Raw genomic sequence first — 27,646 nt, forward strand, 5'->3', positions numbered from 1 at the left:
TTTAAATCAATGGTCCGGGATGGGGTAGGAGAAAGGAATGGCAGGGGCCTATGACATGGTGGTGCCGTGTCAATGAAAATGGTGAGCTCTGTTCTGAGAAAGCAGTCTCTGATAGCAGCCATAGGAATCTAAACTTTTCTTAAAAACAGAAAATACCATACTTAGCACTTAAGAGTTACAGAAAATGTCCAAGTGGCATCCAGATTGCCTATATGGTCCTTGTGGCATAGACATAAAATATATCAAATGGTTTCTCCAGCAGACATCAGGATCCCAAATGAAAATTATCATTTAGACCAAGGGGAAGCAGTTGCTGGGTGGTGATGTGAAGTGCCCTGCTCTTTTGCATCAACACTTGACAAATGCCAAAACCAAGGCACTGAGTGGAGAAAACAACTGCTAAGAGAAGAAAAAAAAAAAGTGTGACATGCATGTGTATATGAAATTATTATTTTGGCTGCTGGACAAGGAGTTCTTTTTGGAAGGTTAATAAATGTCTTATTTAGCAAAATACCTTGATGAGCCAGGGAACAGTGTGGAATGAGACCATGAACAAGGTACAGAGACCAACAGAGCTCTATGTAACAATATGATGGGGAGTATGGCAAGGGGAGAGGGAACTTGTGAGAAAAAGCTGGTCTCTGCCAGGAGGCTTAGAACTGAGAAGTGGCCAGTGAGGAATGCCCAGCAGCTGAGGGACTTGGAGGAAGCGCTCTCTAAAGGGTAAGTGCAAAGCCCTTAGACTTGGGGACATTCTGCATGACTACATATTCTTTGTGGGATTGGATTTTTGGGAAAAGTGAGTAAAGTGGGTTCTGTTTCACCTGAGATTGATTCTGAAAGAAGAGGGATTGACAGTTGAATGGTATAGAAACACAGCCCCTGGAATGACCACAAGAGAGAATGACTCAGTAGGCGTGGGAGCACTAGACTTTCTTCAGGCTGGGGGATCTGGTGCTTGGACAACATATACTTAATTCTCAAAGTCTGGGATGACTCGACTATAATCTAGGCTGTTCATTAAAAGATTCATTTTATTCAAGTACAGTTGATTTACAATGTTGTGTTAATTTCTATACAGCAAAGTGATTCAGTTATACATATATATGCATTCTCTTTCATATTCTTTTCCACTTGGTCTATCACAGGGAACTGAATATAGTTCTCTGTGCTATACAGTTGAACCTTGTTGTTTATCCATTCTGTATATAATAGTTTGTATCTGTTATTTCCAAACTCTCAGTCTATCCCTGAATCAGTTCAGGCTGGCTTTGAATAATATTGTGATATTCATCAAGAACATAATATTAGAAGTCAAGTTTGTGTCTCTTCTTTTCTGCACCTATTTGTAGAGCAGGAATGAATGAAATCATCTTTCCATCACTCTGACAATCATAACTCTCTGCTTCCTACCACACCAGGGGCCAAGAGATTAAGGTACAAAAATATGATTGTTTCAAAAATACACTGATGGAAAAGAAAATATTTTTGTCTTTCTAAAATCTTGCTGCACGACATCAAAATTCACCAAAGTAATTTTGAAGCATTATGGTTAATTCACTGGCAATCTTCCAAAAGAGCATTTTGTTAAAGTGTAGAAATCTATGTGGGGGTCTGTGAGCAGCTCTGATTACAGTCTATCAAAATCAGTCTTTTATCGTCTCACAGTAATTGTTAACTTATGCAAAGGGTTCTATACAGAGAACACAAATACTAAATCTTAAAAAATAAAGTAACACAAAATTCTTGAAACAATCAGAGGATGTATAACTGTGTGTGTGTGTTTGTGTATGTGATATGATTTCTTTTTATTATCGGTTTAGGTAGACAATAGTGACTACTATTAGGAGCAAGGAGAGAGTTCTTTACTATTCAGTAAAGAATTTTAGGAAACAAGTCATGACATTGTGACTAGAGAACATTAATTTAGGAAATAAAATATTTTTTTAATTAAAATTGCAGGGCTTAATGGCACTTAGAGATATCATCTATTGCATCCAACTGATCCTGGAGGCAAGAGTTGTTGCCTGAAGTGTAAAGATCTCTGTGAAAGAAAAAAGAAAACAAAAAACTGTTCTCTCTTACTCAGTGAGGGTTTAAAAAACATTTGCTGCCAAAGATATTTTTTAGAAACCTCTTAGCTTGATTAAATAAAATATCCTTCAAAAGTTGTCTCAATGACAATTAGATGAACTAAAAGCAATCCTGACTGTGATCATCAATAAGACTAACAATTTAAGTATGTGGTTCTAGGTAAATTGTAATATCAATTCATTTCTACAATTAAATCCAGTTAATTCAACATCAAGACAAATCTGAGTTCTCAAAACTCTCAGATAACAGCCTCAGTTTCCCTTGAGAAGGCCTTTCTACCTTTCACAGTGATTATCTTGAAAATGACAAATGAGAACCTTTCGGGAAACAGGTGAATATTGGCCCTTTGCTCAAAAGGAACTGCCAGAGGGTCCCTAAGTTGACCTCTCTTCTGCCCCATATGTGACCTCACACACTAAACCTTCAGTTACTCTGGCGTGGAACAGCTGAAGTTTTTCATTCATAGTTCTTGTATTAATGATTGTACTTAGATAAAGAGGAGAAAAATCATGTAAGGAAAGGTAGGGGCCTTGGAGTAGGAGGATAGAAAAGACCATAGGCCAGGCACTGTTGTACAAATATTAACTCACTCAGCCCTCATTACTTCCCTGTAAGGTAAGTTACTATTTTCCCCAGTTTTGCAGTTGAGGCAACAGAGGCATAGAGTCTAATTGATTTGCCCAAGGATTCAAAACTAGAAAATAATAAAACTGAAATTCAAACCAATCTGTGGGAATCTGTCTCCAAAGTCCATAATCTTATTCCTTTCACTTTACTATTGCTGAGGAAATTAAAGTAAAAATGGCATGCATCTAGAGACAACACGGTAAGTTAGGATTAGGGACAGAACTGCAGAAGTCAGTAAAAGAAAAGAAGATCTTCCAAGGTCATGTTTCTTTATATTACCGCAGGAAGTTTCAGGATTCTGTAGACCCTGTGGTGAAAGTGAAAGTTGCTCAGCCGTGTCCAACTCTTTGCGACCCCATGGACTGTAACCCACCAGGCTTCTCTGTCCATAGAATTCTCCAGGCAAGAACACTGGAGCTACATTTTTAGATATTGGCTGAGGCCCCATTGTGCCTAGTTTAAGAAGAGGTGGCCTTACCATAGTCCTTGCTTAAAAATAATTACGTTCCAGTATTATATGCAAACAAAACATTTATTGAAAGGAGGTAAGTCAACTCACAGAACAAGGCATCTTTGCTGGATCTTTCAGCATGTGAACTAATAACTAAAATGCTCTTTGAGGGCTGCTATAAACATTCAGGAATTAATAGCTGAAATGATGTCAAATGCCACTAAGTAACAGACCAGAGGTATGGAACTGTTTTGAAGGACTACAGCAGTCAAAAACCCTCCTTAAAGTACCCTTAGTGCAACTTCACCTCTATTTATTTATGTTTTATATGTTGAACTTCAGCATAAGCTTTTTCTGTTTTTTGAAGAAATAGCTCTACTGCTTAACATTATTTTTCTTATAATTGTCCTTACACAGTATTCAATAGTTTGTTTATTCATTCATTTATTCAATCGTTAGGTATTGGGAAAATAAAGCAAGAATATCACTCAGCCTTCCTTCAAGGAACTTGCAATTTTAGGGAAACTGATCTAGTTTGAGGGCCATACCGAATTTAAGATGAATTCTTGTCTTATGTACTCTTTTCAAGGCAAGACAGTCATAGTTACTAGGTTAGGACTCATTCAGTGAAACAAATTTTAACGTTATACTCATCATTGACAAAGGCATCTCAATGGCAGCTACTAGATCCTATTAGTCTGGGAGAACTAAGAAAGGGAGATTTATCCTTTCTCAAAAGCAGTGCCAATAAAAGAAGTAGAATGCGGTTATTTTTCTTTAAACGTGTAGAAAATGGTTCCATTTCTTACCTCTAGAGCTTTCAATCTTTCTAACAGCCATTTGGTCTTGCCTTTCCCCTCATCTGCACTGCTCCCTTCACTCCTCGAGTCCTCATCTAGCGCCATGTGACGGCCTTCCAAAGCTGCCTTGTGTTTTCGCTCTTCTTCTGACAGTTTTTCCTGAAGCAAGAAAGAATTGTTGTTTTTAGTAATCGTCACTGAAAAATAAGAAAGAGTTTAAGGCTGAAAAGTCTGGAACCTTCCCACTCTTTTTGCTTTCTTTCCAGGGCTGAGGTAGAGAAAATTTTGCTAAACAAATTCTGAGTGGTGCTTGTATTAGTGGTGCTTAATACTATAAACACAAGAGATAACTTTAATGAATTTTGGCAGGTCAAGTCATTGGGTTACCACCACTGAATGCACATGTCCTCTGCCCTGCTGGAGAAGTGACTGAGCCCACAAAGTTGTAGGTGAAGTCATGTGGTTAATTCACTCAGATCTGCACCATGAAAGTCAGCTCTGCTCTAAACTGCGGGAAAGTCAGTCAGTCTTGATACCTGTGAATAGCTTAGTTCCGCAAAAGAAGATCATCAAAGTCACTGGACGTGCAACCAGTATAAGGTAAAAGAAAATATGACAAAATATCTAAATGGTAAAGATCTCAGAATTCTATGCTGAAACCACTTAGTTCCTTCTGCTCAATAATGACATGGCTCTTAAGGGCCCTATATAGAGCCCCCTTTCTAGAAACTACTTCGGGATCTGTAGTATAGCCTTGAGGCAGACATAAAATGTTATCTTGCCTGGCCTCCCTGTTTGTTGGTGGCTCCTTACTCAACCCTGTCACTTGCAGCTTTTTGGAAGTTGGGAAGTATTAATTTCAGCCTCATGACTGGCTCTTGCTTTCAAGGTAAAAATAAATGTCAAGAGCATATCATATGAAAAAAAGATATCTCATCCACTTTTATACATACATCAAGACACTGTGCTACAGAATCTGGTGTCATCATTCCATCACGCTTTTTAACTCTAACCAGAATGCTGTAGAAATCTTTGTATTGATACAGCTGGTTGCCAACCATGTGGGCTAAACTGGATTTCATTGGTGAGAGGTTTCTTTATATTCAGCACTAGACTGATATCATTTGCAAATATAAAAGTATTAAGAGATAGGATTCTTAAAAAACCCACTGGGAAAAGAACAGCATAAGCAGGAAAAAAAACAAACAAACAGGTTTTTTAACTGTGTTCATAAAAGTGTTTTGCGTATTCTGAAATTATTTAACTTCTTTTTTGAAAATAAAATATGAAGGAAAAAATTCGATGTATATGTACACATGTATAAGTATACTTGCATGTATAAATACATAAAACATTGGAGACTATATAGAAACTTAACCCATGTTAATCTGTTTCCTAACAGATTTAAAGATATAATTTCCATTTCTTTATATAAATGTGCAATTGACTAAGCAGGTGATAGCTCTTTATAAAATCCGGCCTGGGTGTATCCACATACAATGTACAGGTGTGTCCACTTTTGTAGCTGGAGTTAGTTCGGTTCAGATACAAGCTCAACAAGTTTAAAGTGCAGATCCCCAAGCCAAGACAAACATCCAGGACTGTATTTTTATAGCTTTGATTCTTTAAGGTTTGTTCACTCATCAGACCTTTATTTCCATGATGACTTGAAATCTGCAGTTACAACTCAATTTATAAATACAATATTGTAAAGTAAAAAAAAAAAGAAATAAAGAGGTCCTTCTATTTCTCTTTTAAGATTCGAGAGCACTATACTTAAATGCTAAATTGGGATTACAAAGCAAGCTTTAAAAAAATATATCATCTACCACTATTTCTATGTGTGTGTATATGCACAGAAGTAATTAGGATTCTACTTAATTAAATAGAATTATTCTATCTAATTAAAACAAACAAAGAAAAGTCATTGGTATAAACTGAAAGCCAAAAGACTTTGGGATATGGCAGCCAGATTCCACATCTACCATTTATCAGCTTTGCAAATAATATTGGGCAAACTACTTAATTTCAATAACTCTTGGTGTCTTTGTCTTCTAAATGCTTAAATGAGGTTAACAGCCTCACACATAACATGCACACATCTACAGTCAATTCTCATTATTCATGATAGTTGTGTTCACTGAATTAACAAATACTGAATCATTGCTCCTAGGGGAGATATAGGGTTAGGTTTCTGGAGGCCTTTGGTTGCAACAGTTTCATCACTAATCAATACGTAATCTTGTTTTATGAGTGTTTCTATTTAAAGACATCTTGTTTAATATATATTGTTGATTAATTAGCACTGAACTAACCACAAAAGGCACTATAACTCATGCTTAAACAAAGCTTATCTAATAGCCATTTTCTCCAGGAGGCACATCACAGCCTTCTTGCACTTCAGAAAATTAGATAGCAGTTCACACCATGTTTGGGGACTATTTTCAACAGTGAGACCACTCACAAAAAAATATAAAAAAGTGGCACTAAACAGAGTGTTAAAGGACACATTTCCAGTGGGAGAGCTGAAAAAAGAAGGCAGGACATTGCTTTGGTTGACCTAAGCTGGGATAATACGGTATTGAATAACTTAAAGCTTTCACCCCTCTGCAAATGTCCATGAATAACCATGAAAGCACAGCAGGCTTTCATTTTGGGGTTTCAAATAAATTTTCGGTAGTAAGTGAATTCAAAAAGTCCAAAAATAATGAGGACTGGCTATATGTATGCATACACTCACATTAAAGTGTCTAGGCACAGTGCCTAAATATTATTATATGAACAAACTGGACACAATTCAGGATAGTATAGATTATATATGAGTATTTAGGTTACATAAAATTCAAGGGTCACTTTACATAATTGAAGAAAGGGTGATCAATGATGACTAGGAGGAGTGATTTTGTAGAAATGGAAATGACTTATGCTTTGGTGGAGTGATACCACTTGAATAGGTAGAGAGGCATAGGATGGGAGTTCTGGTTAAAGAGAAAATTGGAACAAAGGCCCCCAGTCAGGAATGCATTTTGTCCTTATTGGTTCATGAGGAAACCGGTTTGATTATCTTGCAAGAAAAACTGAGAGGCAGGTAATAGAACTGGAGAGTAAAAGAAAAGGGTTACTGGAAATGAGAAAGAAAAATTCAGATATCATTCATTAATTCATTTATTTATCCTATAAATGTTTCTTAAACACAAAGTATTGGACATTTGATAGTCTAGTACTAGAGGTATGGCAAACAAGACAAAGTTTCTATAGTCTATGAATTTGTATCCTAAGTGTGGGAAACACAATCAACTCCAAGTCAAATCAGTAAGCTCTATAACTGCAGCCAGTGATATGTTTAGGGACAATATGAGATACGGTGTCATCAGTGTAAGGCATGTCTGAGGAGGTGGCCATTTAAGCTGAGACCAAATGATGGGAAGGAAGCAGCTGGACAATGGTCTGGGAGAAAAACACTTCAGGTAGAAGAAACAGCAAAGCAAGTACCCAGTGGCAGGGCTAAGCTTGTCTTGCTGACCAGTTGAGGGAGAGTCTATGTGATGGAGCATAGGAACTCTTAAGAGTAAAGAACAGCACAGAATGAGTTTAGAGAGAACATGGCAGTCTTTCAAGGCATGGAAAGGGGGTTTGGTTCTATTTTAAGTGCAGTAAAGAGGAACTGGAGGCTAAGTAGGGGAGTGATAAGTTCTAGTTTACATTTTAGAAATGGCATCTTAACTGCTACAATGGACAATGGGCTGTGGAAGGAAGGAGCCAGGAGACCAGCTGGGAGGGTTTTCTACAAGAAGGAATAAAAATTAGGAATGCTCTGAAAGTATTGGATGGGAACTCACCAAAACCAGTTCTCATACTGGATGGTAGGCCAGACACCCTGGATTTAAAATCCTGGTTTTACAATTGTGCCCCTTGCCAGGCAAAACATTCAATCTTTTCAATTCCTCAGTTTCCCCCAGATACAAAGTGAAATGGATGGACTAAATGTCCCTTGCAATACAAAGGTTCTAAGAATTCAATTATTCAAGACACAACTTTCAGGGAGGAAAAGTTATTAATATGCTCAATGCTAACAGAAATGACAAGAATGACAAGAGGACACAAAAAGGACCTCTACGTTTTGTAATAAGAAGGCTGTTAGTGGGAACTTGAGAGCTATTTGACTCAAGTGCGATGATGGTAACCAAATTGTCAGTGGTATGCAAAAAGTGAAAAGAGAAAATAGCAGCAATTTTCTCAGATGCTTATTTGAAAGAGTGGCAGGGAAGGAAAGGAAATATAAAGAACTACAGCCAAAGAGCATTGAAGAGACAAGTGAAAACCTTGATTTCAAGATGCAGAAAATTGAGTTGTTTGAAGAAATAAAGAGAACAGGTGGAACTAAAGAGATGCTAGCAAAGGTGGTATGAAGATAGGAAGAGATCTCCCAAGCAGAGAAGGCAGAGCATTTCGAAGGGCTTTGAAGGAAAAGTCAATGTTTTTTTTTTTTTTTTTAAATGTAGTTCCCTGCAAAATATCATGTCACAGCGTAATCTCCCAGTTAGTACTGCTAAGTCCTTAGTTAGTGTCTAGCCTGAGTTCTTAAAGAACAAGGATTTAAATGCATGTAGTCCATTTGAGACATGCAAAAAACATCAGTTTGGAAGTGACTTAAGCAAGGGAGCCACTGGGGGCATATTACTAACCAACTGAAGTTAAATCCATGGAAACTCAGGGAAATGGAACAAAACACAGAGCTCAGAATCATCCCACCCTAGGGCTAAGGGTGTATGTGTGTGTGTGCTCAGTCACGTCCGACTCTTGTGACCCCAGAGACAGTCACCTGCCGGGCTCCTCTGTCCATGGGTTTCTCCAGGGAATAATACTAGAGTGGGTTGCCATTTCCTTCTCCAGGGGATCTTCTCAACCTAGGAATCAAACCCAGGCCTCCTGCATTATAGGCAGACTCTTAACCAACTGCAAGGGAGTTGGGGCATTCATGCACCAACCTCCAAAGAATCAGTAATTGGGGGCGGCTCCTGGGGTGTCAGTCTCCAGGCTGCCACAGGCAGTAAGGTTTTTAAAAATACTTTTCACATAAAAAAGCTCTTCAACACACACACTGATAGCTAGAGATCTCGGGAGCACTCTGGATGACTTTGGGGTATGGGCAGAGCATCGTCGATGTCCTCTACAAGCGGAGAGGAGACTTGTGACTGCTTTATATGACCCCACCAGGAAAGAAACCCACATTTGTACATTTCTCAGGCTTAAACGCACATTTTATTGTGTTTCAATTCTATTAATAAAATGCCCTAAAATCAATCCAGTAAGCGCTTTAGAGTTATCCATCCTATCCTTTTCTTTACTCTTGTCTCTTTAAGCACATACCAATGAGAGTGTTGGAGTGTAATGTAACATTGAGGAGGAAGACAAATGGAAGGGACATATTAAGTAAACAGATGAGCAAAAGAGGAAAATAGGTGGAGAGAAACAAGGAGAAGGGAGAGTTGTGGGAGAGTTGGACGGCTAAAGCCCACTGACAGATGACTACTGTCAATTTCAGACAGGACAGCTGTTGGATTTATACTATGCTTAAAAAGCATGACCATATTTTAAAAAATTAAGTATACGAATTCTATACACACATAAATAACCCATTTCAACCAGAAATATTAGTCTCTTTTCTATTAATAATTAATCTCCTGTGATTTACCTGGTAAAAAGAGAGCAGGACAGAGGTCAGAAACATATTTTAAATAAAATATATTCTTCATATAAACCTCTAACAGGGAAACAATACAAATGAGCCAAGTCCACTCCTGAGAATGGTGAACTGTGAAGAGAATAAGTTGATTCCAGAGGTGACCTGTTTTCATGTTTCAGTCCTTTATGGACTTTAATCAGCAGTGAATTCTATAAAAGTGAGGCCACCACAAAACACTTTCACTCCCCACATATTTCATATATGGTTGAGACCATAAGCTTGTTGCTCTCAACAAATACCAGCGGGTATGCAGGAAGTTAAAGATTTAGAAGTTCAGTTAGTATCCAAGGGTTTAAATCAAACTCTGGCTTGAAGGTACATAAAGCAATCCTTGGAGCTATAAGTTTCTTTAAGCGGTTACCAGGGCAATGATTCACCTGTGGGGGAGCCCTTATCTTTTGTTCTCACGTAGTCAGCATCATCAGACCTATGTAAAATAATATCGATCAACACAAAGCTCTCAGGTGCATCAGCTCAGCTCAGATAGATGACAGTCCGGGGGGCTCAGTTAGTTCAAAGAGCAGGCAGGCCAGCCCCTTACAGATGGCCAGCTACTATCCAAAAACATCATTGAGGAAAGTGATCATAAGACCCTGCTTCCAAATTATGTCCTATTCATCTTTTGGTCACCAGCTTCCCCTAGCCCAGCACAATGGGATTCAGGCAAGGTTTCATGAAGTCATCTTACTTTATAACTAATTAATTAATCCATCCATCCAATACATATGTACTGAGTACCTTTTGTATGCCAGGCACTATGGAAGATGCCAGAGGTAGAAAGGTGAATAAAAACACATGTGGAGCCTGTGTTCATGAAGCTTAGAGTCTTGTAGAAGGAGACAGTAATCAAAATGTCACCAGCAAATATAAAATAACACTGTGATGTGTGCTGGGAAGAAGAGATTCCAGGAGCTCTGAAAAATCATTACTAGAGGGATGCCAGAGAGGTTAGGAAAGCCAATGCTCATGTTTACCACCATGGCAGTTAACCAGGAAATGCCCATGAGGTTGGGGAGGGAGAGAGCAATTTTTAAAAAGTCTGAAAGGAGGTATGTGTAACTGGGGAGGAAAGTGAAGCTCAGTGGACTAATGAGACCATGCCACAGGCCAAGGAACGTTGCCATTACTCCAAGGGCAATAAGAAGCCATGGACTGTTTCCATGCACGTGTGTGTGTGTGTGCACATGCACACACATGATACAGGGTGGGGGAAGTTGACAAGGCAGGATCTGTTTTCTAAAATAGATCCCTGGTAAAGTGTGGAGGATGGATTGGAGTGAGGTTAACATAGACATGGGGAAAATAAGATGCTACTGCAATAGTCTAAACAGGAGTAGACTGACCCATGATTAAAGTGACAATTTCATAAAATGAGACCTCATAGTCTGTAATTATCTTATGATTTTGATTCTTTAATATGCAGTTACTCCAAGAATGACAAATACTAAAATTTCCTTAGGTCACTGTTGTTGGCTGGCATCAGTCAGTCATTGATCAATGGGTGTGGGGAGCAAAGTGTGGCTTCTTTAAAATGCAGATACCTTGGCCAACTTTGGCCCCAGTGGATTACAATATCTAGGAGTGAGGCCAGGGATCTGTAATTTTAGAAAGCACCTCAGGTAATACTAATCTACGTCCAAATTTAAGAGCCTCTGGACAAAGATGCTTCAATATATAAGATAAATCATTTTTACTTTAGATGAGCTTTTGAGGTTGTCCATTTGATTTAATTCTTATAATTATTCTACAGAATAAACAGAATAATTATAAGAATGTTGCAGAACTGCCTGGTGTACAAGCTTGGCCTTAACATGGTGGCCCTGCTGCCTTCCAGCCCATCAACTGGGGGAGTGACATTAGGTCTGAGCCCAGGACTGCGAGGATCATCAAAGATCATAAATTTGGGCAAAGGGGAAAGGCAGTGTATGCCACATGTGGACAAAACTTGGTATTCCATTTGATAGGATAAAGGGAGCGTCAGCCTCCTCTGTTTCTTGAGGGCCATCAAATTCCATCTCACTGTGATCTATTCTAATCCAGAGTGGGAAGAGACCCATTTTAGTTTTAGAACAAATAGAAATAAAAAATTTGCATTCCAGTCCTAACTCTGCCACTAACCAGCTGTGTGATTTTAGTCAAGTCACATAACTTCTCTGTCCCTTAATTTCCTCATCTGTGAATAGAATATACAGAAATAGACTATCTCAAAGGTCCCTCCTAGCTTTAAATGTCTACGATTTTGATCATCTGTAAAAACTCAATTTAGAAGAGTAAGTATTTAAATACTACTGAAGTTCAGGAATGTTAATACAGAATGCCATTAAGGTTAGATCTGCCTAGGTAATAAAATCTGTTTGCTTCTTTCCAGAGTGTGTGTCTGTCTTCCTTGGGTAAAAACCTCCCCCACACTTTTTTTTTTTTTTCTGTATACTTCTCTTGGGCCCTAGGATAGACATCACCTAATCTAATCTTTGCATTTTTTTCTTTTTTTGTATTTAGCATGTTTCATTCTCTGTCTGTAAGAAAGGAAAGACCTGGTAAGCAATATTAAGGGAGAATTTAGTGAAAGATACTTGTAACACTCACAGGAAATCATGCCCAACGTGAGTTCTGTATGTGAAAATAGCCTTTGCTTAGAGGAGGAATAATTTCAAGTATCTTATGGTTGCAAGTATTTTTTTTTGAAATCACCCATCTCTCTATTTTTATTATTTTTAATTCTTATGGTCAACACAAAGCCAATATACAGAAACTCTGCATATGTGGTAATAATAGTTATACTGTATTCCAGGTCATTCATTATTTTTCTAAAGGAGATTGTCCTTAGCTCCTACCATGAAAAGGAAGGAAGGAAGAAGGGAGGGAGAGAGTGAAGAGAGGAAGAGGAAGGGAAGGGAAAAGACCCACCTCAAATACACACAGTGTTCTAACTTGAAGATGGCAAAATGAAACCATGGGGATATGAAGAGATAACTATCTAACTCTGGAAAGACAGTCAGTCAAGGAAGCTGGAACATGTTTTTCATTTTGGATATCCAGCCATGTGTTAAATATCTGCCTACTAATTCATAGTAAAAATATAAAAATACATGATTTAAGACTGATCACATAAGGAAGAGACTTGGGTGGTATCAGCATAAAACATTAAGCCCTTTCCAGAACACAAAAGACATAAATAGCATCTAGTATTTGTAGAACACTTCAGAGTTAAGCCAAATCACCTCATGCATATCATTTAACATACTCACTGCCATGGGGACATAAGACAAACAGCCTGGGATCCCTTTATAGATAAGAAAACAGGTTCCATTAGGTTACAAAAGTATAACTGTTAGTCGCTCAGTTGTGTTCAACTCTTTGTGACCCCATGGACTGTAGCCCCAAGGCTCCTCTATCTCTCTAGGCAAGAATACTGGAGTGGCTTGCCATGCCCCTCTCCAGGGGATCTTCCTAATTCAGGAACTGAACTCAGTTCTCCTGCACTGTAGGTAGATCCATTACCATCTGAGCTGCTAGGGAAGGCCAATAGGTTACAGAGTCCTGTTAATATTTAGTGGCAGAGCCAGAATTTAATTACAGTGCAATTTCAAATGCCATGCTCTTTCTACAGGCCCAGTTACTTCTTTTGGACTTTCCCATGTACCTATAGATCTATCCCTACTGCTAATTCTATCTGAGAATCTGTGATCGTTATCCAACTGTGGGCCATGCTGCGAGACCACGTCTTTCCAAGGTTCCCTGGTCATTTATCTAGGGAGCAGGTGATTTTATCAGAGATGTTGGATCTGGCCTCAGATGACTATCAGCACGGTAGATTTAACAAACCACGACCATTTCCATAGTTAATAATGATTCAATTACTTCAAAACAGAAACATTTACCTACTATAAGAAAAATGAAAATGTAGAGGCCAGTCATCTAGCTGACAGCTGCCCCATTGAGCCCCAGTGGCTTCAGCCTCTGATTTACTTACTCATTTGTTGTCTGGTTGTGGGGAGGGTGCACAGAATATATCGCCACTTTAGCTAGCACTTGGGCAAACACCATAACAACATTCCCAGGGATTGCTAGCAGCTTTTGTTCAGGACTAGCATACTAAATTTTACGGGGGAAACATAACGTCAGATAAATCACAGGGTTTTAAAAGAACATCCAATTTGTTCACAGTTTAACATTAGTACTGTCAGGCAAAACATATAAAACTCTTCTTTTTCATCCCTGGATTTGACTTACAAAGTGAACTCAGCACACAGTAAAATCCCCAAGATTAAATGTGCATGATGGATAAGAGAACAAAGTATTTTCTTTATGTCTCTAATATGAACCACGACCATTGGCATATCAATTCATATCTACTCCACATTATTCTTCACTCAAAACACTCCTCAATACTGCCAACTGTCTTCCATATTGAACAACTCTGTGAAGGTACACTAATAAATTTTCAGATGATGCTTTTATTGCCTGTTCCATCTATCAGCAACATTTATTTCCTTTTAAAAAAAGTTCAATTCCAAAAACACTTTAAAGGAAAACTCTACTGTGGAATAGGATGATGTGAAAAAGTGAGCTGTAATTTTCATTATAGGCATGCTTCAGGTGGTAAGAAATCTAAAAAAAAAAAAGCAACAGAAATGATGTCCTTGTAGCCCATAAATAGTTGTCTGAGTGTAACTCAAGCAGAAGGAAATCAAAAATGCTAAGAATGTTATGCAGGTGGAGAATTTCAGTAGTCAGTGGCTACACTTAAATGCTTGGACATCACTAAATATAATTCATAAGTTAACATCAAAATTTGCATTCAAAATCTATCTCTTTTTCCTCTTCTGCTCCCTTTCTCCCATCTTCCTAGCTTTCAGAGAGAATTCATGGAACAAGAGAGCCAGATAGCCACCAGAGGAAAGAGCTTGGGCTCAGCAAAGGCCATCCCAAAACGAACAAATTATTCAGTCCTTAACTAGTTAGTGGGCTTCCCTGGTGGCTCAGAGGTTAAAGTGTCTGCCTGCAATGTGGGAGACCTGGGTTTGATCCCTGGGTTGGGAAGATCCCCTGGAGAAGGAAATGGCAACCCACTCCAGTATTCCTGCCTGAAGAATCCCATGGACAGAGGAGCCTGGTGGGCTACATTCCACAGGGTCGAGAAGAGTCGGACATGACTGAGCAACTTCACTCACTCACTAACTAGTTAGTGGTGGGTGGGTGCCTATATTACTGATGTCTTTATATACATCTCAACAGTCATATGTTTGCAATTCCCAGACAGAATTTTAAAGAAAATTTAAGCAATTAAAAAATATTTCTATCTCACTGTTCCCATAAATATATAGTGTCAGAAAACCAACATATCCAAATTTTTGTTTCAGAAAATATGATCAATACTATATGTATTCTTATTTTGACAATTATTGCCAGGTCCATATTTATATATCATCTGAGTTTGTTAAACTGAACTGAACTGACAAGTCTCTCCTAAGAAACAATTAAGTGTTCAAATACAATATTATTATTATCAATAATAGTTCAAAGCAAAGACATCACTTTGCTGACAAAGGTGCACATAGTCAAAGCTATAGTTTTTCCAGCAGTCATGTACAAATGTGAGAGATGGACCATAAAGAAGGCTGAGCACCAAAGAATCAATGCTTTCAAAATGTAGTGCTGGACTGTTTACAATAGCAAGGACATGGAAGCAACCTAGATGTCCATCGGCAGATGAATGGATAAGAAAACTGTGGTACATACAAACAATGGAATATTACTCAGCTATTAAAAAGAATGCATTTGAATCAGTTCTAATCAGGTGGATGAAACTGGAGCCTATTATACAGAGTGAAGTAAGTCAGAAAGAAAAAACATCAATACAGTATATTAACACATATATATGGAATTTAGAAAGATGGTAACGATGACCCTATATGCGAGCCATCAAAAGAGACACAGATGTAAAGAACAGACTTTTGGACTCTGTGGGAGAAGGTGAGGGTGGGATGATTTGAGAGAATAGCATTGAATCATGTATGTGAAATAGATTGCCAGTCCAGGTTCAATGCATGAGACAGGGTGCTCAGGGCTGGTGCACTGGGATGACCCTGAGGGATGGGATGGGGAGGGAGGTGGGAGGGAGGTTCAGGATGGGGAACACATGTACACCCATGACTGATTCATGTCAATGTATGGCAGAACTCACTACAATACTGTAAAGTAATTAGCCTCCAATTAAAATAAATAAATTAAAAAAAATTTGGAATTCACGTATGACAACCTGAAAAAAAAAATAAATGTAGTGCTGGAGAAATGTCTTGAGAGTCCCTTGGACAGCAAGGAGACCAAAGCAGTCAATCCTAAAGGAAATCAACCCTGAATATTTATTGGAAGGACTGATGCTGAAGCTGGAGCTCAGCATCCAGCTGATACTTAGGCCACCTGATGCAAAGAGCTGACTCATTGGAAAAGACTCTGATGCTGGGAGGGATTGGGGGCAGGAGGAGAAGGGGATGACAGAGGGTGAGACCGTTGGATGGCATCACCAACTCAATGGACATGAGTTTGAGCAAACTCCAGGAGATAATGAAGGACAGGAGAGCCTGGGGTGCTGTAGCCCATGGGGTTGCAGAGTCAGACATGACTTAGCGACTGAACAACATGGAGAAGAAAACTTATCATTTCAAATTCAATAAATAGATGTTATATGCAGTTCACTAGGTCCCAGTTACAACGTAAGACTCTTGGGGGTTGGAATGTTTTATAAACCACATCCCCATCATCATACAAAAGGCATTCAATTTTGTCCAATGTTGTTGGCGTGATGATGTTGAATAAGGAATGCTGCTGCTACTTCTTCTAAGTTGCTTCAATCATGTCTGAATCCGTGCGACCCCATAGATGGCAGCCCACCAGGCTCCCCCATCCCTGGGATTCTCCAGGCAAGAACACTGGAGTGGGTTGCCATTTCCTTCTCCAATGCATGAAAGTGAAAAGTGAAAGTGAAGTTGCTCAGTCGTGTCCAACTCTTAGCGACCGCATGGACTGCAGCCCACCAGGCTCCTCCGCCCATGGGATTCTCCAGGCAAGAGTACTGGAGTGGGTTGCCATTGACTTCTCCAATGCTTGAAAGTGAAAAGTGAAAGTGAAGTCACTCAGTTGTGTCCAACTCTTAGCGACCCCATGGACTGCAGCCTACCAGTCTCCTCCGTCCATGGGATTTTCCAGGCAAGAGTACTGAGTGGGTGAATAAGGAATGACATCACCCCAATTTACTTCTGATGACACTGTGCTCAAGCTTAATGCTGAACTACCTAAATATTCTTAAGTACTTTCAACAGAAAACTATTTTAAGCCAGTATTTTGCTAATAGAAACAAGAAGCAACGGACTGATGGAATATTTGCAAAATAGGTAAAGCACCACTATATTGATTTCCACTCCAAGAAAATAAGATTTTGCTTGTTTATCCTTTAAGGGACAGCGCACCACAAGGATCTCACCCAGAAGCCCATATTTTATGCCATGTAACTATCTATCCTAAAGTGCCCTGGGAGTTTCTGGAGACTCACACACTCCTAATCAAGATACTCAGTTCCTCCCTGCTTCCTCTTTCCTGGAGTTACCTAAAAGAAAAGCTCTAATGAGGTGCATTAGTTGTACTTTTGAAAGTCAGAGATGAATTATCTAGTTAATTCTCTTGGGGGCTCATGTCAGAACAGAGAGTAGCTTCACTTATTTGCACCTAAATGGAACTTTAAGATAAAGCAACAATATTACATTTTTTTCTAATAAAATTTACATAATACCTGCTCTCTGTAGTCAGGCAAAACCCAAGGCACAGCATAGGGCCCAATTGTTTGAGGATTTTACAGAAGAAATTTTGCTAACAATATTGTCCTGGTATGCTTTTTGACATTAAAACTCTTATTTTTATCCCTAACCCCTGAAAGCAGCAGAAAGCTATCACTTGAGGTGCTTCTTTGTCACTGAGTGGGATGTACATCCTGACAAGCTGCTCACAGCCACAGTGGGTGTACACAGACAAAGAGCTACTTGGTGAAGACACCTGTAACCCTGCCAGATGATTCATCTTGGTAAGAGAGGGAAGGCAATTCAGATAAATTAGCAAGAAATAAGCATGATTCTAAGAGACAATCAGAAAAATCAGAATACACACACTCACACACATATACACAAAAGTAATATTAATATAAATGTGAATCAAAAACTTAAGAGTAAGCATTTTCTTCATGCAAAACCTGTAATTTAGAAAGTAATGAACCAGACATGTTTTGGTGCCTGAGACAAAGGCCAGAGGTCTCCAAACTTACTCCTGCATCCCATAGATGGTCACCTCAGTACTAAGCCATTTTATATTCCCGTAGGGAGGGAGGAGCTGATTTCTCATCCCAGCTGTGCCACTCATGGGCAGTGGTGCCTTAGTAAAGCCCCTGGTTATCAGTGACATTGTTTCCTCATGTGCAAAATGATGTAGCTGGATATTGGAGGAAACTTTCCTCTTTCTGAGCACCTTAGACTTGCTAAATATCCTGATCATCTCTATACACTTACTGACTTTCATGTGTCACACCACAACTGATTCCTTAGAAAATCATGAAAACAAAGGCTGGCTACCCTATACACAGCAACATCACAATGAACAGTTGGTAAAAAATGGCGTATGTTCTTGGCTGCCCAAGATGGTCCAACCCCTTCCAAGCAGCCCTGGGTTTCCAAGATACCAAGTTACCCCTTTACTGACTTTTCCCATTACTAAAGACACTTGCCCAGAAGCACTGTGGCTGTAGCTCTTGCTACCTGGTAAAGCTGCCCAGTTTTCTCAGCCTCTCAGCCCATCAAACTCAGCTGGCTTTGTGTGTCCACAATGATCTCAGACTCTGATAAAAGAGTCAAAAGCAATTATAGTTCAGCTCACTCTGGAAAATCAGCTCCAAGTGAAAGGTTTTGAATTTGTTAGGCTGAGAGAAGTTTGAGGAACTCATTTTGAGGATCAGCCTTTAGGGCCCAGCTGACCACATTCTTGCTTACAAGTTTATACCGTCCCTTCCAGGGCCTGACTTGCATTATGCCAAGGACAAAGACTTAGTTTGGTAATTCTCTAAAACTACCAAATCGTTAGAATTTTTGAAAAGGAAAATAAGCCTCAAGTTCAGTTAACATGCAACACTAATTAGGATGAATTTAGAATCTTCTCTTTTTTCTTTGTGCTCACGGGTCCCTCCTATTTATGCAAATGAAATAATTTTCCATTTCCAGCAAGGCCTTCCTACCAGCAGAGTTTTCCTCAACACTTCTGTTTCCTCAGGCATGTCCACTAGTTCTCACTCCATTTAGTTGGGGGTCTTTGAACTGGGCCCAACTGCCCCTATCATTTTCCTGAGGGACTCACTGACCTACCTACCTGTTCCATGTCCTCATGGTCTCCCAAATTCTCAGCCATCTTTCTGACCCCTCATTGCCTCCTCACCAATGAGCTCACTACCAATCCTTGGACTGAATATGACTGAGAGTAAGGTCCTCAAGATCCCAAGGGGTTAAGTAAATTTTCAAATATTACATAGCTTGTAAGTGGCTCAGTCAGGATGTGAATCCACAATATTGGCCTCCAAAGGCTTTAAGCTTACCCATAATCCCCTGATTTCTCTCACCAGAGTGCCCATAATCATCACTGGAATCCTCATAATCCTCTGCTATACTTCAGTGGAATACTCACAGAATACCCACTCTGCTGTACCTCACCAGAATACCCACAATCCTTTGCTGTCTCTCATCAGAGTATACATAGAACAAAGGACCTTTCCATTTATCTGAATTCTAATGTCTTTTAAGGGCCAACTCAGGGCATCCCAGGTGGTGTAGTGGTAAAGGATCTGTGTGCCAATGCAGGAGACACGGGTTCAGTCCCTAGGTTGGGAAGATTCCCTGGAGTAGGAAACAGCAACCTACTCCAGTATTCTTGCCTGGAAAATTCCATGGGCAGAGGTGCCTGGTGGGCTACAGTCCATGGGGTCACAAAGAGTCGGACATGACTGAGCACACACGCCTGCCCACATGTGACTAACTCAACTCTTACCTTCCCAAGAAGCTCAATATGCTTCCTAAACATGAGCCAGCAGGTTGGCTACTTTGAGGAAAATGCTGGTGATGGGTTAATGAAAACAAGACCCTGGTTGGAAGAACCTTTACCATGATGCACAAGAAAGGAAAAATATACAGCTGAATATAATGAATTGTAGCACAGTGGTTCTCAACCCAGACCAACTCTAACAGTTAGAATTGGTCTGTGAAGATTTAAAAAAATCCTCATGCCACACCCTTGATCAATGAAATCAGAATCGCTGGGATGGAACCAGGACATCACAAATTTTTTGAACTCTTCAGATGATTACAAGGCAAACCAAACATGAGAACCACTAGTAGAGAATGTAATTAATGCTACCTGCAAGACTATAGGACTTGGAATAAAAAGACCAAATGCACCGTGGCCTGACACTGTATGACACTTGTAAGTCAACCACCTCTGTAGAACTCAGTTTCTTCATCTGTAAAGTGTACTTGAACTTTTTGACCTTCCTATTTTGAAAGGTTAATATGAATATCAAATGAGATGATGTTGTGAAAGTGTAAACTGTATATATTAATTATTACTATGGCCATTTTGACTACTGATCCTCTAGTGTTGATGTTTAAATGCCCTGGAGAGAAGAGGTAATAAAAATTTATAGAGAATAAAAAATCCAATAATAGTTGGATTAGAAAAAATTAGACATAATTACTCAAGATGTTTAAGCTGGTTTTAGAAAAGGCAGAGGAACCAGATATCAAATTGCCAATATCTGCTGGATCATCGAAAAAGCAAGAGAGTTCCAGAAAAAAATCTATTTCTGCTTTATTGACTATGCCAAAGCCTTTGACTCTGTGGATCACAATAAACTGTGGGAAATTCTGAAAGAGATAGGAATACCAGACCACCTGATCTTCCTCTTGAGAAACTCGTATGCAGGTCAGGAAACAACAGTTAGAAATGGACATGGAACAACAGACTGGTTCCAAATAGGAAAAGGAGTACGTCAAGGCTGTATATGGTCACCCTGCTTATTTAACTACTATGAAGAGTACATCATGAGAAACGCTGGGCTGGAAGAAGCACAAGCTGGAATCAAGATTGCCGGGAGAAATATCAATAAGCTCAGATATGCAGAGGACACCACCCTTATGGCAGAAAGTGAAGAAGAACTAAAGAGCCTCTTGATGAAAGTGAAAGAGGAGAGTGAAAAAGTTGGCTTAAAACTCAGCATTCAGAAAACGAAGATCATGGGCATCTGGTTCCATCATTTCATGGCAAATAGATGGGGAAACAGTGGACATGGTGGCTGACTTTATTTTTCTGGGCTCCAAAATCACTGCAGATGGTGACTGCAGCCATGAAATTAAGACACTTACTCCTTGGCAGGAAACTTATGACCAACCTAGACAGCATGTTAAAAAGCAGAGACATTACTTTGTCAACAAAGATCCATCTAGTCAAGGCTATGGTTTTTCCAGTGGTCATGTATGGATGTGAGAATTGGAGTATAAAGAAAGCTGAACGTTGAAGAATTGATGCTTTTGAACTGTGGTGTTGGAGAAGACTCTTGAGAGTCCCTTGGACTGCAAGGAGATCCAACCAGTCCATCCTAAAGGAGATCAGTCCTGGGTGTTCATTGGAAAGACTGATGCTGAAGCTGAAACTCCCAATACATTGGCCACCTGATGCAAAACGCTGACTCATTTGAAAAGACCGTGATGCTGGGAAAGATTGAGGGCAGGAGAAGAAGGGGACGATAGAGGATGAGATGGTTGGATGGCATCACCAACTCAATGGACATGGGTTTGGGTAGACTCCAGGAGTTGATGATGGACAGGGAGGCCTGGCATGCTGTGGTTCATGGGGCCACAAAGAGTTGGACGTGACTGAGCAACTGAACTGAACTGAACTGACTCAAGAGAAATACAGCCTAATTCATACCTTAAGGATTATATTTACAGTTATTTTGTAAATGAAATAAAAAATGGTTGTTGGAGAACACTTGCAATGGCATTGTTTCCAGATCATCACTTACAATAGAAGCTTACTAATTCAGACTAAGGTATAGACTTGGCTTTAATGGGGAGAAATGAATTTATTCTGCTACTTCATTAATTTAGCATAGATACAAAAGTTATCAGGGTGTGGGGGTAAACCTACCAAACAAAATGCATTTGAAAAAACATATATTTTGATCAGTTTACAAAACAATGTAATCATCTGAAATTGTTTACAGATATTTGCCTGTTTATTTAAACAGGTAAGAGAAGAATATAAGCCATTGTAAGACCCTGACTTAATATGCTTGCTCCAAAATTTCCTTTGAATTTCTCAGTTTGATACCTGGTGCATTTCACAGAAACTATGCAGTAATGACACTAGGGCAGTAGACCAGACCCACCACATGACAGTATCAGCCTGATTAAGGTTTCACTCTCCTTTGTATGTATACAGCACTTAGCAAAGGAGATATCAGTTCAATTCCTGGGTCTGGAAGATCCCCTGGAGAAGTGATAGGCTACCTACTCCAGTATTCTTGGGCTTCCCTGGTGGCTGAGACAGTGAAGAATCTGCCTGCAATGTGGGAGACGTGGTTCAGTCCCTGGGTTGGGAAGATCCCCTGGAGGAGAGCATGGCCACCCACTCTAGTACTCTTGCCTGGAGAATCCCAATGGACAGAGGAGCCTGGTGGGTCGCAAGAGTTGGATATGACTGAGCGACTAAGAACAGCATAGCACAGCATTTAGCAAACCATAGAAATGACGGGTGAAATTTGCAAATTGATTTTGCTGGCTTTCTTTTCCCTTCTGTACCCCTATGCTGCTTCCTAACACTTCTCTCTTGGCACTTCTTTCCATGGTGTAGCCTCAGCCAAACTTAACAAACATAGAGGATTATAAGCTCCTAAATTACTCTAGGAAAATTATTTTCCTGTCTCCTTTCCTTTCATCTTTCAAGCTCCAAGTTCCAGTTTTCTGAGATGAGTTGATACAGCAAAGCCCACAGATTTAACTGGTTCCTGCTAACATCTGAAAGACCTTCCCTTAAATATTTATCTTCTTGACTCTTTATTTCTTACATAGAATGATATTTTAATGGATACAATTTCAGAGAAACATATCTGAGTGAGAAAATATTGGTAGATAGGGTACAGGGATGACAAAATTGAAGAATGGGAGAAGATATCATTAAAAAGGCCAATCATGTCAGGCAACCTGACCCTGGGTTTAGCTCCCCTGAAATGTCCAGACTGTTTCAATGCAGACTGCAGACCCCTGGCCAGACCATCTTCCTCTCGCCCCACATTCAGTGATTCTTCTTCATTGCCATGCTGTGTTGGCTTGTGCAGGCAAGATCAATAAGGACAATATAGCTGAAAGGTTACAATATAAGAGAGATTTCAGCAATAAAAGTTTTTTTCCCCTAGCAAGCACTTTTCACTTCTTTCTTTACTATTTTCTAATTCCAACATTGTCCATTTTTTCCCTACACATAATTTTATCTCCATTTCATAAAGCATTGTTAAGCCAAACTCTAAAAAAACAAGAGAATTTTTGTTTTGTGGCTTCAGGTAAGTTAAGAAAATAGGATCAAAGTTCAAGGATTGGTATCATCATGATTTTTCTCTATTCAAAATCATCTATTTCCTAAGAGGAAGAAATAACTGATACGACTAGATGATCTGATGTGCTCAAAGTATTAGACAACCCAAATACTTACGAAAGGGCAACATCTTTTGATTTCTACCCACACAACCTCCCAACCTGAGACCCCACTTGGGGATTCCAAAGCAAAGTCTGACCCTCTGCTAAGATCAGCTGAGGAAAGCAGCTCACCTATAGGAAGAGAAGGTGATTTTTCAGGGCACCGTCTCATTCATAGGTTATATTTGTTTTAACAGCGAGTCCGTATTCCGCTTTTACTTGATAAGAGTTCAACTCTGGGTCAAAATATCCAATAGGGAACGTATTCATGTCTGCACATAGAATGTAGGCAGAAATTGAGAATGAGAAAGAAGAGTCAGAACCTATTAAACCAGGAATTTAAAATTCCCAAGGAGAGAAGTAACTACTCAAATTCTGAGTGATATTTGAAACCCCTCTACTTCTTTCAAAGTATTTCATAGACTTTGAAATTACAGAGGTGAACCCTCTCCTTAGTCAGTGTGCTAACAAAGATTGTTTTCAAAACTTCTGGAATTCTGGAAAGTATTTCTGTAGGGTGTAAAATCATACATTCATCATATAGAATACTTCCAAAGAGAAAAGAGATATTTTATGAAGGACAATGACTTTGACTATACTGATGACACTTTGCCTTTAAGAAATTCTCCGTCCTTTACCTAAACTTAATATATGAGTAGAGCATGTTTCTTAAAATAAAAGTAAAAGAGGAAGGAAGAAAACCACTTCCTCAAGGAACATTTTCAGCCCTTTAAAACTTAACACACAATAAAAATACTCCCTTTATTACCATTACCCACTTCAGCAGCAATTCAAAGTTCACAGCAATTCAGAGAAAAGGCCAAAATTTCTTCAAACAGAATCAAACTCACTCGAGACTTCCTGAGATTACAGGCCATACACATAAATAAAAGCACTCAATAAAAATATTTCCCATTCCACTGTGTGTCAGAATTTTATAAATACCTGTGTAAAGACTTAACCAGTCTCTCAACAGCCACTCAGTAGAATTTCAAATCATTTCCCCCCACTGGGGAGGAAATGAAATAAAAATTGTTTCCCCCAGAGGGGAGAATGTACTCACTGAATGTACTCACAGAACCTACTCACTGGTGACCTATGGATTTGCATTTGTTTACCACATTTTGTTTAGGCAAAAAAAAGAGAAAGAAACAGAAACACTTCTGAATAACCAGTATGAATTACAGTCAAGCTCTCTGTAGAGTTCTAAAGAGTCCAGACCTCTTAGCTAATTAACTGCCAGAGCACTTACTGAAGTAAGTACGGTGAAAGAAAGAATCAGTAGAACAGATGCAGTATAAGTGCACATAACACACTCTGAACTTCATTTCCATTTTCTCCTTTGCAAAATGAGGAAATAGGGGTGGCAGTTTGGGTGGGTTTTGAGGTATCTCACTGGTCTCCAACACATCTGTGGACCAGAGAAATCAAAATTACCCATCAGACTCATAAATAACCAAAAAAAGACAGATCGTTCTAAGTCTGAAGATATAAGAAGTTGCCTGCATAGCTGAATCTAAGGTTTCCTAAGGTGATCCGTATACTCAGCCAGGAAACAGAGACTGGAACTTTGCTGCTCCCGAGAACCACAAACAGAAGTTTCGTTTTGCATTTACGTATGTTCACAAAAACAAAATGAGATTATGTTAGAAGCTTGGAAATCCACACTTTAAATATAGTAGGAATATTGTTGCTTTGAAAAGCTTTCTTAGAAAGGAATCTTTTGTGATTATTTAATTTTTCAGCCCTAACTTTTCTTGAGCGCACTCAAATTTTTTTATTTGCCCAAAGTACATTTAAGTAATTATAGGGAAAGAAGGTAAAGTTTAAAGCAAACAAAACAAAACAAAAATCCTATCCCTGATAAGAATAATCGTTTACAAACATTTCTCCAAAGAAGAGATCCAGATGGCTAAAAGACACATGAAAAGATGCTCAATGTCACTAATTATTAGAGAAATGCAAAGTAAAATTACAGTGAGATATCACCTCACACTGGTTAGAACACACATCATCAAAAAAATCTATAAATTGCAAATGCTGGAGACGGTGTGGAGAAAAAGGGACCTTCTACACTGTTGGTGGGAATGTAAACTGGTGAAGTCACTATGGAGAGGAGTATGGAGGTTCCTTAAAAAAGCTAAAAGTAGAGTGACCATATGATCCATTAATCCCACTCCTGGACATACACCTGGAGAAAACCATAATTTGAAAAGATTCATGCACCTCAATGTTCATAGAAACACTATTCACAATAGCCAAGACACAAAAGCAAACTAAATATCCATCAAAGATGAATGGATAAAGAGGATGTGGTATGTATATACAAAGACTTATTACTCAGCCATAAAAAGAAAACCATTTGCAGCAACAAGGAAGGACCTACCCTAGGGTTACAATACTAAGTGAAGTATGTCAAAGAAAGACAAATGTCACTTATATGTGGAATCCAAAAAAAATGGTACAATGAACTTATGTACAAAACAGAAATAGATCCAAAGACATAGAAAAAAAAATCATGGTTACCAAAAAGAGGAGGGGAGAGATAAATTAGGAGTGTGGGATTAACATATATACATTAATATATATAAAACAGATAATCAATAATAACTTACTGTATAGCACAGAGAACTATACTCATTATTTTGTAATAATCTATAAGGAAAAAGAATCTGAAAAAGAATATGTGTGTATATACACACACATAAAACCTACTCACTTCTCTGTACACGTGAAACTAACACAACATTGTAAACCAACTAAACTTCAATTAAAAAATTCTAAATTATGAACTAATGTTAACATCTCTGCTAGGCAGGACTTGGGCTTCAATGAGAAAGACCCCAGCCTGTGTCACACGCTTTCTGCATACATAAAAGAATCTGGATATGTATTTGATGTTTGACAGATTTTAGAATGACTAGAAAGATTTCCTTTTCCCAAGCATCAGCTGCTTAATTACATCTAATACTACTTTTGAAGGAACTATTTAAGGAAAAATTCATTTTGATTTTCAATTAGATCATTGAGAATGGAAGTAACTGGGTTATAAGACAATAATGCTTTAAACACAGGCTAAAGGTTCCAGAAAAACATCTATTTCTGCTTTATTAACTATGCCAAAGCCTTTGACTCTGTGGATCACAATAAACTGTGGAAAATTCTGAAAGAGATAGGAATACCAGACCACCTGACCTGCCTCTTGAGAAACTAGTATGCAGGTCAGGAAGCAACAGTTAAAACTGGACATGGAACAACAGACTAGTTCCAAATAGGCAAAGGAGTACGTCAAGGCTGTATATGGTCACCCTGCTTATTTAACTTACATGCAGAGTACATCATGAGAAATGCTGGGCTGGAAGAAGCACAAGCTGGAATCAAGATTGCTGGGAGAAATATCAATAACCTCAGATATGCAGATGACACCACCCTTATGGCAGAAAGTGAAGAGGAACTAAAAAGCCAATTTCACAATTTGTATGGAAATACAAAAAACCTCGAATAGCCAAAGCAATCTTGAGAGAGAATTGAACTAGAGGAATCAACCTGCCTGACTCCAGGCTCTATTACAAAGCCACAGTCATCAATACAGTATGGTACTGGCACAAAGACAGAAATATAGACCAATGGAACAAAATAGAAAGCCCAGAGATAAACCCACGCACCTATGGACACCTTATCTTTGACAAAGGAGGCAAGAATATACAATAGAGAAAAGACAATCTCTTTAACAAGTGTTGCTGGGGAAAGTGGTCAACCACTTGTAAAAGAATGAAACTAGAACACTTTCTAACACCATACACAAAAATATACTCAAAATGGATTAAAGATCTAAACGTAAGACCAGAAACTATAAAACTCCTAGAGGAGAACATAGGCAAAACACTGTCTGACATACATCACAGCAGGATCCTCTATGACCCACCTCCCAGAATATTGGAAATAAAAGCAAAAATAAACAAATGGGACCTAATTAAACTTAAGAACTTCTGCACAACAAAGGAAACTATAAGCAAGGTGAAAAGACAGCCTTCAGAATGGGAGAAAATAATAGCAAATGAAGCAACTGACAAACAACTAATCTCAAAAATATACAAGCAACTCCTCATCTCTTTTGAATGCAAATGTCATATATTATGTGCCTATATTAAAT

General features: G+C 38.9%; 1 protein-coding gene across 11 annotated transcripts in view; it reads right to left on the reverse strand.

Moving 5' to 3' along the window:
• The window catches only part of NCKAP5 (NCK-associated protein 5), a 1,206,846-nt gene that overhangs the window by 325,556 nt on the left and 853,644 nt on the right, over nucleotides 1-27,646 (reverse strand). For all 11 annotated transcript variants that reach the window (XM_010853619.1, XM_010853624.1, XM_010853623.1 and 8 more), the window contains one exon: nucleotides 3,982-4,131. In XM_010853619.1, the coding sequence (XP_010851921.1) occupies nucleotides 3,982-4,131 (150 nt within the window). The remainder of the gene's footprint in view (nucleotides 1-3,981; nucleotides 4,132-27,646) is intronic.

This window comes from Bison bison, unplaced genomic scaffold (genome assembly GCF_000754665.1).
Source record: "Bison bison bison isolate TAMUID 2011002044 unplaced genomic scaffold, Bison_UMD1.0 scf7180017864330, whole genome shotgun sequence".
NCBI lineage: Eukaryota > Metazoa > Chordata > Mammalia > Artiodactyla > Bovidae > Bison > Bison bison.